General features: G+C 33.6%; 1 protein-coding gene across 1 annotated transcript in view; it reads right to left on the bottom strand.

Annotated features, from left to right (window-relative positions):
• Window positions 1-11,640, bottom strand: part of COPB2 (coatomer protein complex subunit beta 2) — a 30,776-nt gene that overhangs the window by 18,687 nt on the left and 449 nt on the right. Inside the window, exons 2-5 of the mRNA XM_006907193.3 lie at window positions 4,835-4,972; window positions 1,492-1,578; window positions 1,169-1,295; window positions 188-336 (exon numbers count right to left, since the gene is read on the bottom strand). Coding sequence (XP_006907255.1) covers window positions 188-336; window positions 1,169-1,295; window positions 1,492-1,578; window positions 4,835-4,972 — 501 coding nt within the window. The remainder of the gene's footprint in view (window positions 1-187; window positions 337-1,168; window positions 1,296-1,491; window positions 1,579-4,834; window positions 4,973-11,640) is intronic.

Genomic DNA, 11,640 nt, shown 5'->3' with positions numbered 1-11,640 from the left:
AGTTGCTACAATAGTTTTCTAAACAGATCTCTTCTGGGTCAAAGTCAGAAGTCCTATTTTAACTTCAAAATCAGCTTCTGAGAGAAACTTCTAAAATGGGAATAACTTAACTGGGTGGCCAGTAGTAAAATACCTAAAACTATATTTCACCAATAATCATAACTGACACAAATAGTGGACGCCCTACCTTGATGGTCCTGTCCAAAGATGCACTGGCAAACTGATTGTTATCTTTGGGGTTGATCACGATCTGCATAACGTAATGGGTGTGTCCTTCAAACACTTGTGAGCAAGACCATTTTTTATCCCAGTCCCAGAGCTTGATAAGCATGTCATCTAGGCAAAAAGAAAGTATCGAGTTAGTTGCAATTCCTATTTCTTTCATTCTGAACTAAGAAGTCTCTGTCTTTTAAGGCAGCAAATCTAACACAAATCATACATTCCATGACTTACAGAAACAGAATCAAAATTGAACAGATTTTTCAAAATCCTTATTTATTCTAAGAATAAACTTATAGAAAAAATACTAATAGCAAATATAAAATTACTATTAGCAAATATAAAAATTTCATGGAAAATTTTAAGAAAGACGATGGGCTTTACAGAATGACAGAGTAATGCAAGTCTGATTAAGTATGAGTGAATAACAATGGCAATGACTATTTAGGGAATAGGCATTTCTAAGGTTGGTTGAAAAAAGTTTTAAATTATTTCTCAACTTTTAACTTAAAAAATTTTAAAGAGCTACTACCAATTTAGTGCAACTTGTATTTAATTGCCCTCCAAAAGGTCCACTGTTTTATACATAATACCAAGGAGCAAACGAGACTGATTATAAAGGTAAAACTGATTAGGATATATGGCAACTTGCTAAAAATTCATTCATCAGCATGTGAATTAGCTTTCTGTTCAGCAGATGTTTAAACATCTAGACCTTCAAGTCTTCCCTGACAGGAATGAGAGCAACTGCTATATAAATCCTCAGCAGAGTTGCTATTTCATTAAAATATAAAAGCATAGCATCAATAGCAAGTTAATGGATTTAAATAGTTTAAAGCTGCTTGGAATTAGAATTCTACTTGTAACAGCAGTAAAGAATTGCATGTATCACTGAATGAAAATGAATTACTCAAAGTGATGCACATGACCAAAAGAGGTCATCTCTTACCGCTGCTAGTTAGAATGAAAGGCTGGGTTGGATGAACGGCGATACAGCGAATGTAGTCTGAGTGTGCTTCAAACATGTGAACTCTCTCCAGAGTATTGTAATTGAATACTCTAATCTGCATGTCATCCTAGAAATAAAAATTTAAAATCATCATTATTGTTATGAAGTGAACTGCATAAAAAAGTACACTAAAGGCTCAAGGTATAAAGTCCATGCTTTAAAACACTGCACTAATTAACAAAACAAATCAGGAATCAAAATTCTGCAACTCATTTACATAATCACCTCAGAAAATGGGATTAAAAGTTCATGTAATTACTTACCGCTCCCGTCACAACCCAATTCTTCCTTGCAACAAACTTTGCAGCTCGAACAGGAAGATCACACACTTCAAATGTTTTCACCAGTGTCTTTAAAATGTAACAAGAATATACTCTTTGAGTTATGAGAAAATAACTGAAAAATCTATTGTTATATTTAAAATATCCAAGTATTTAGATCACTTCTAATTTAAAAATATTCTCAGGCTAAAATATGAAAGTTCAACAGTCAAAAAAAATAGACCATGTTTTAACAAATTCAAAATTAAAATACTTACAAAAGATAAAAGCAAATGTTCACGAGATGGAATTCCAGACCCTCTGTGCTCCAGCCCTTCTCTCCGTCTCTAGTCTCCTCTTTGCCTACTCCCAACCTTACCTTTGCTCCTGTTCCTTCAGCCTGAAGACCCGCCCACAGAACCTTATACTCCCCTTTCATAACTTAGCACCTTCATAATTATGTGTTTAATGTCAATCTTTTCTGAGAGCAGAAATCTTCACCACTATATTCCGAGAGCCTGAAACAGTGGCTGGAAAATAACCAGTGTATTATAAGTATTTGCTGAATGAATTAGCTCTTAAGTTTCTTCTTTTTAAAAATTAAACCCATAAACTCAAAATAAACTTATAAAAAAATATGATTCTTTTGAACACTTCAACATATGCTTCCATACAAATGCTATTTATCTCTTTAAACTATGAGAACACAGTGATTTAGATGTCTCTCCTAGCTGCTGAGAATGGAGTAATATACACAGCATAAAGGTAGAAAGCTAGAACACCCTCCTAGAAGAAGCAGGGATGAATGCATTTCTTTGTCCTCCCACTGTGATTCCTTGTTCTTTAAAATTCTAAAAATCAAACTATGATTTTTCAATCTCTCTTTTCATGCCATAGAGTAATAAAAACAGCACAATCTTACTGATTAACCATGTGCACTAAATAAAAAGAACAGGGACTGGTTCATTAGAACTGTTGAGCCTACTCTGGCTTGGGAAGATTCTTCAGACAAATACTGAATTAATGGGGACAAAGCTCCGACTATACAACCACTAACGGTTGACTGTGATAAGACACTGAAAGGCAGACAGAACATGCAATCTATGATAGAAATCCACAAAAACTCATATGGAGCCAACAAATCCAGGGATCTACTGAGCAATAAAAATAAAGCAGCTGTAGAACAAACAGTCATGGTGCAAGTCCACATTAAGTGCTGTGGATGATAAAAATGACATGAGAGATGGTCTCCACACTAGAAGCAAAACAATCTAAGGACAAGGAAATGATACACACTCAATATATAAACGCCCAATATAAGTTAGGAAAATAATGACAAACCTGTGTCTTGTACCTTATAGGTCCCATACACAATTTACCTAATTTGATTTAATCCTTTTGCCAATCCTGTGATGTAGGGAAGGAAACAGTATCATCTTCATTTTAGATTAGTAAATAGAGCCTCAACGTGAGCTTGCCTGTATCATTTAATTAGCAAGATGTCTTCAAATTCTAACATACTAATTGTTAAACCATTGTAGCTACCACCTTAAATAGTAATATAATATCTCCTTATTTGAAATTCAAGTACATCTTAATTTACTTTCAAAAACCTTGTTGCCTTTTTCAAAATTTTTGCTCTCAATATACATGAGTGGCAAGTAACTCCTGATGGCAATAAATGGGGGTGGGGTGGTGGGGGTGGGAATCAGGGGGAAGCAAAAGTGGATCAACCATTTGCCAAAGACTTATTGAGCGTCTACTAGAAACCTGACTGCCAGGTATGCAGTTGGGGTAAGAATGGGAAATAAGATTAGAATAATTCCTTCCCCTACAAAACCTCCATTCTTGAAGGAAATAAGAAAATTGAACAAGGTAGTACCAATGAGATAAATTACGGAAGGGCAAGCAGAAAGCCTAATGGGAGGGCACAGAAGGGTACGAAAGAGAAAAACAAGACAAAACAGATGATCCAGGTGATGTTACAGTAAAAACTAGAGAAAGATAAGGGAAGTACATCTGGGCTTTAGAATATACCATAGTGTATATAAATAAGTAATGTGCTGTATATACACAGAAAATAAAAGTTTAAATGTTAAAAAAATATATACTACAGTGACTTGACAAAACTGAGAAATGGCTAAATGGAGCTGAGAGAGGGGCTCTCTAGGAAGAATTAGGAAGTGTGGCAAGGGTGAGGGGAGGCATCAACATATTTGTTATATATATAAAATCAGAAAGGTTTTAAACATTTGGTTGGAGAAGTAGACAAAAAACAAACAAACAAACAAAAAAAACCCACAATGCATGTTATCTGAATCCAGGCAAAAGAATTCACAGGGTAAACATGAAATTGCAGAGAGCAGAAATCTTGAAATAGTGATACAGTAATAAATGGAATGTTTATTATTCATTAGTTCAACAAATGATTAGTGAGCACTTTCTACCATGTGTCAGGTAATGTTATAGGCACTGGGACACAACAGAGAACAAAGTGTTAATGTGTACGAAATGTCACTGATGGGGTCTCGGTGTAGTGTGCATCACTACTGTTTCATTATAGTGATATAGGGCTGTAATGATGTTTTTAGGTTTACTCCTGACCCTGGTTCTCTAAGCCTATTTTTACCATCTTAAATTCCTCAAAGTAAATTTTATTTGGATTTTAAGAACTTAACCTTGGATGTTTAGGATAATTCTGTATAAGCAGACATGTGTATGATATAGAGCTGACTTATATGATCTGTACTTTGAAAAAAATTAAGGATGATCAAGAAAGTCTGGAAAATATGAGATACACTAATTTGAAGAATACATTATTTACTCAGATGAAAGAGAAAATAAGCATTTAAAGCAAGTATTCCATAAAAATGCACATTCTCATGTGTAATCAAAAGCTGACTACAAATATTTCTCTGATAAAATCTATCACTTGTACAATTGATTGAAAGTTATCTGCATATAATTATATTGGGCACTTGGTTAAAAAAACAAAATTAAAAATCTCTTTCTTAAGACTGTTAGAATATTCACTAAATGGAAAATTAAGAACTATTAAATACTTTCGCTAAAGCAAGTGATCTTATATTGGTGTCAGTTTCCTTAATTAAAAAAAAAAGCTAATACTACTTACATCAGAATTTAACATTTCAACACTATATATAACAAGCCTAGAACAGTTTTTCCTGCAGCTATACCCTCATAACTGTTAGCTCTTCTTTATTGAAAACACGTGTACCAATCTGAGAAAGCAGTCTGCATATAGCTACTGGACTCTGTTATTTCTCTTCTCTCGTTCTAAGCACAGTCTAACAGTATTTCTAATGAAGTCCTTTAAAATTTTTACCTGTGTTTCATGATTCCAAACACACACACTACCATTGTAAAGACTCGCCAACATCCATGGCTCTGTAGGATGCAAATCGACACTCTTAACTCGATCAGATCGAGCAGTTAGCTTTCTCTTGATATCAAGTCGTAAAGGCTAAGAAGAAACAACATAAAACACAAACATGAAATTGCCAAATAAAATGTTTGAGATCTTAACTAAAAACAGTGCATTAACAGGGCTACAAAATAATTCAGTTTTTACTTGCTAAATTATAGACAGAATTTCGAGTCTAAACATTTGGATGGAGTAGACCAAAAAACAAACAATCCCTCGCCAAAAACAAAACCCAGAATGCATGTTATCTGCATTAAGGTAAAGGAATTCACAAGGTTAATTCCACCTCTTACTCGCATATACAAAAAATACATTTTAAAAACCTAAATTTATAGCGGCAGTTGTCAAACTTTTGGTCTCAGGACCCCTTTACACTCTTAAAAAATTTTAAGGATCCTAAAAAGCTTTTGTTTATATGGGTTATATCTATTGATATTTACCATGTTAAAAACTGAATTGAGACAACTTGTTTTTCAAATAACAAAAATAAACTCATTTCATGTTAACTTAAGTAACATGTTATGAAAAACAACTATACTTTCATGAAAAACAACTATATTTTCAAAAGAAATTTAGTGAGAAGAGTGGCAATGTTTTACATTTTTGCAAAACTTTAAATTCTGACTTAATAGAGGACAGTTGGTTCTTCACATCTGCTTTGGCTATCAATATGTTTTAGTTGATGTATAGGAAAAAGAAACATGACCTCACACAAAGATATATAGTTAGAAACATTTTAATATTTTTTTCAAAAGATTTTGGATATTTTCTTTGAATATCACACCAAAACTTAACGAGTGGTAGTTTCTTAAGGTTAGTTGCAATGTGAAATCTGAAACCATGTAAATGAATTTTTTATACTTTCATTACTTAAAATTCATTGGTCTATTCTGTATTTTTACTTATTTAATTCTTCAATTATAGTTACCATTCAATATTTTATATTAGTTTCAGGTGTACAGCATAATGGTTAGATATTTATATAATTTATGAAGTGATCCCCCTGATAAGTCTAGTACCTACCTCTGTTCTGTATTTTGAATAGATCTTTCACTCATGCATCATTTTGTAAAATCACACATTGGTCGTTTTAAATATTTTGGTTCAATAGATTATGCAGATCTTCCAAATGTTGACACATTTCATTATACAGTATCAAAATCACACTCATTAAAATCACCATCGACCTCAACTGATAAGTTTTTAAGTACCAGAAACCTGTTTATGTCAGTGACAGTTTTCTAAAATTCTTTCACTGGAAAGCTCTAATTTTATAATCAGGAACAAATACTATCAAGACCAAATAACTTTTACTTTTTTTAGACAACGTCTGCCAATCGAGTCTGAAAGACCACAGTTTGTCAGCCATTGTTTCAAGTAAAGCTAGCAACTTAAACAGTAAGCTACAGAAGTGCTTTATCTGTAATTCCCATTTCATCAAATAGAATAATTAAAAGATGTATACTTGAGTGTTGAGAAGTGATAAAATTAATTTTTACTGCTGCATCAATGACATTCTTAATGAAACTGGCTTCAAAAAATTGTGTGATAATGAAGAATATACTATACTATCAGTACGATGTGGAGACACTGCACCAGCAGTTTTGCCTTCCACTGCTTTTACAGCATCAGTGCAAATATCAACATAGTGAAAAAGGCCAACAGTGTTTTACTATTAGGACAAGTTTTAATTTGTGGACCTCCTGAAAAAGCACGGGGGATTGTGGACCACACTTTGAGAACGCTTAGTTTACAGAATATCTAGTAAACATGAAATATCTAAATCACAACTCCTGCCCATATCATTTGTGTCACATCAGAAAATATTCTTAACAAGAGTTATTCATTAAGTCTTAGTAACCCTAAACTGTAATATTAATCAAAATAGTATAGTATTGGCATAAAAACAGACACACAGATCGATGGAACAGAATAGAGAGCCCAGAAATAAACTTACACTTATATATGGTCAATTGATTTATGACAAAGGAGCTAAGAATATATAATGGGGAAGGGCTAGTCTCTTCAATAAATGGTGTTGGGAAAACTGGACAGCCATATGCAAAACAATGAAACGGGACCCCTATCCTACACCATACACAAAAATTAACTCAAAAACCATAACACTAGAACATAGGAAAAAAGCTCCTTGACATCCATCTCAGAGATGATTTTTTGAATCTGACGCCAAAAGCAAAGGCAACAAAAGCAAAAATAAACAAGTGGGACTACATCAAACTAATAAGCTTCTGCACAGTAAAGGGAACCATTAACAAAATGAATAGGTGACCTACTGAATGGGAGAAAATAATTACAAATCATACATCTAATAAGGGGCTAATAGCCAGAACATATAAAGAACTCATAAAACTCAATGGCAAAAAAACAAAAAACAATCCAATTTTAAAATTGGCAGATCTGAATAGACATCTTTCTAGTAAAGACATATGGATGGATGGCCAACAGGTACATGAAAAGATGCTCAACATCACTAATCACAAGGAAATGCAAATCAAAACCAAAACATCTATCACATCACACTTTTTAGAATGACTATTATCAAAATGACAAGAAATAAGTGTGGGAGAGGATATGGAGAAAAGGAAATCTTTGTGCACTCTTGGTGGGACTATAAATTAATTGATGCAGCCACTATGGAAAACAGTGTGGAGTTTCCTCAAAAAATTAAAAATAGAACAGATGATCCAGCAATTACACAGCACTGTTCACAGTAGCCAAGACATGGAAACGACCCAAGTGTCCATCAATAGATGAATGAATAAAGAAAATGTGACACATATTTTATTACCTATATATAAATATATTTTATTATTTATATATTTATTATATGTATATATAAAATCAATGGAATATTATTCAGCCATAAAAAGAACGAAACCTTGCCATTTGCAACGACATGGATGGACCTTGAAGATATTATGCGAAGTGAAATAAGTCAGACAGAAAGAGACAAATACCGTATACCACTTATTTGTGGAATCATAAAAACGAAACAAAACAAAAAAACCCAAACACATACATCTGGTCATAGAACAGATTGGTGGATGCAAGAGGTAGGGGGTAAGTGTTTGATGAAGTGGGAATCAAAGGGTACAAATTTCCAGTTACAAGTCATTAGGATGTAATGTACAGCATGATGACTATAGTTAATAACACTGTGTTGCATATTTGAAAGTTGCTAAGAATAGATCTTAAAAGTTCTCATCACAAGAAAAACAAACTTTTAACTATATATATATATTGTGATAGATGTTAACTACACTAACTGTGGTGATCATTTCACAATACACACAAATATCTAATCATTATCTATTGTACATCTGAAACTAATATAATATTATATGTCAATTATATCTCCATAAAAAAAAATTGAGTTCTTTGGAGAAAAGTAGTAGATTTATTTTGGTAATAATATTAGTAAAGGCTAGGCAATGTAATGTGTAATCAATACAAGTTATATCCATGTCCATGAAGGCCTCTAGAATCAAAACAGGAGTGTTTATAATATTTTAATGGATTTAAGTTAAAGGAGCCTAATGGAAATTAGAACAATTCTAAACAAGAACTAAAATACTCTCTCAAACCAGAAAATACTAATAGTTTAATATAGCCTTTTTCAACCTGGATTCCTCATCTAAACCACAGAACAGATAATGATTTAAATAACTTATTTTCCCAATTCTCCCAAGGATACCACTCTAGGAGAAAGTTAATTCATTATCTATGTGACGCCTTAGGGCAGTAGTCTTAATTCTCTCTCGTAAGTAAATTGAAGAAGATTGATTTAAAATATATTTCCCCTTTAACATGTCTTAAACGCAATCTACAAGTTTATCTGGCAAACTGAGTTACTGTCAAATCTTTATTTTTGTGATCTTCCATGATGATCATGAATGGAATAGAAATTTAAGGTTACTTTCAACACAAAATGAAGATCGCTAGACAATTTCAGCAGAGATTTCTTGAGACAAGCACCTCACAAGGCTTATTCATCTTTTTCCATCTCTATCAAATTTGGGTCACTGATTACTTCAAACCTTGTTCTTACTTCTATACATTCCTCCTTCACTTTTGGCAACAACCTATGACTCTTAATTTAGTTTAAAAATCACAGTTATTTGGCTCTTCATTACAATCACCACAAAAATGTTTCCACTATCATACCTTTCTCTGATCTCAAACTTTCTACTTTCAAACCATCAACTTCACATTCTTTGCTCATTAGGAGAAGCAGAACCTTTTACTTCATTTACTTTTAAATTATGCCCCATTAATTATCACAAATCTTAACTCCTTTTTCTGGTCTCTTCAGAATCAACAAACATGAAGTGTTTATTATTATGTGCCAGGAACCATGGTGGGGACTTTCACATAAGCCGGCACATCTTGTACTTCTAGTAAATGACGAAATTGCACGCTTAGAACCTATGTATATTTTGCCATAAAAATGTTTTAAATAATTGATTGCTAAGCAAAAGTGATACTCCAGGAAGATGAGTTAGGGGAATGAGCAACTCCAGTATACCTCTACCTTCCCGCAATGTACAAATCCCAGTTTCAAAACCACAGCCAAGAGCTCTTGCTATATTTCTCCCTACATTTAAGTGACCACCTTGAATGAGACATTGTACTAGGCACTCTGGAATACAAAGATACTCATAGTGTACTCTCAACTCTAAATGTCTCTATCTTCCTAAAGCTGGATTCATTTAGGACTCAGTCTAAATGCTACTGCCACCAATATGATCTGACTACTCCAGCCAGAAGCATCCTTTCCTATGAGATCCTGTTAAAATTAAACTTTAATTTTAACCTTTAACATTTGTGTACATGTCCATTTTTGCTTTCTAGAGTAGATGCTCCTTAAGGGCAGATTCATTGCTTATTCATGTTTTTATCTCCGCAGCACCATATGTGTGTGTGTGTGTGTGTGTGTGTGTGTGTATGTATATACGTCTATATACATGTATGTGTGTGTATATATATGTATACATATAGACGTATATAGACGTATATATATACATAAGCATATCTTGGAGATGTTGCAGTCTGGTTCCAAACCACCACAATTAAGTGAGTCACACGAATTTCTTAGTTTCCCAGTGGATGTAAAAGTTACGTTTACAACAGTCTATTAAGCATGCAGTAGCATTATATCTAAAAAACAATGTACGTATCTTAATTATAAAATACTTTATTGCTAAAAATGCTAACCATCATCTAAGCGTTCAGTGTGTTGTAATGTTTTTTGCTGGCAGAGGGTCTTACCTTCAATTTGTAAAAAAAGTAGTATCTACATAGCACAATAAAGCAAAGTACAACGAAACAAAAGTATGCTTGTATTTGGATATGGGGTGTTTAAAGACAGCATAATCCAGGAATAGAAAATCATGCTAGATTCAAATTTCAGTTCCCCCATTCACTTCAAATGTGCAAAAGTGAACAGGTTTACTTCTCTCGGGTCTGACATAGGGAAAGGAGTAATAATACTATTACCTGTACCTCTTAAGTTTATGAGAAATAAATTCGGTTGTAAGCAGTTAGAACAGTGCCTGGTCTACTGTAACCAATCCATAAATATTACTTATAACTCACTTTCTCAGCTGCTGTGAGAATTTGGAGGCAAATGTTTTAGCAAAGTGAATGGCACACAATAAACACTCTATGATAAACAAGTGAATAAATTCACATTTTGTACCTTACACAAATTTTCAATGTGTTAAAGAGGAAATACTTCACTATAAAAACACACTCTTAAATGTAAAGGTGCAAAAGAAAACTAATTCCACAGATCCAGGGGCCTTTTCCAATAATGTCCATTACTGAAAGCACAGCAGACCCCAGACCAAAGCAGGCCGTTTGGTAATATAAAGTGGTAGAATTAAGACTTGAAGTCTTATTCAGGGGCTCTTAACTTGGAGTTCCAAGAAAGTTCACGGATGAGGATGGGGGGTGGTGGGGTGTCCATAATTTTATGCAATGCAGAGCTTCTCTCTCCATTTTTTCTGGGAGTATCCATAACTTTCCCGGTTTCCCCAAGGAATCAATTTTTGTTGTTCTAACTCTGCCTCAATTAGCCTGGACAAACTTAAAGTTGTTTTATTCTTAACTGCAAGATGAGGAACTTGGACTTATTAATTCCTAAGGTCTTTAAGCTCCAAAATCTTTGAACCTGTGCTTCATAACAATTTTTTTTAAGGCAGGAGGTTGTTTAAATATAAAATACTAACTTTCTTACATTTTTTCAGCAAAGATATTTTCACTCTATTGTCTTTTGTTTTCTTATTATAATACTCTTGTGCAAAAGTATTTCAAGGCATTTTTGAGGGTGAGGGTGATAATTTTAAAATGTGCTGTCAGGACCTCCATTCTATCAGCCACTATATTTGCGAACGCATAATAGCAGGCCAAACAGTTTTAAAAACAATTCTCTAACCCTTCTTTTCTCCCTAGAAACCTAAGCCAGAATCATAAAGTATTTGAAATTTCACTTTTGACTCCATATATACGTCAATTACTTTTTTTCGCTATGCTTCTCTGCTTAAGTTGTAGTTTGTGGTCAGTACACACCATACCAGGAATAAGTTCAACATGAGTGTAAGACCAGCTGTCACCGTTTTAAGGGCAGAATGGGGTAGTTTTGCTAAATCCTTCTACGAGGTTCCTTTTTGGCCTCTTGTATTTTC

The sequence above is a fragment of the Pteropus alecto genome, unplaced genomic scaffold (assembly GCF_000325575.1).
Source record: "Pteropus alecto unplaced genomic scaffold, ASM32557v1 scaffold92, whole genome shotgun sequence".
Lineage (NCBI taxonomy): Eukaryota > Metazoa > Chordata > Mammalia > Chiroptera > Pteropodidae > Pteropus > Pteropus alecto.
This window is presented reverse-complemented; position numbering and strand designations above follow the sequence as displayed.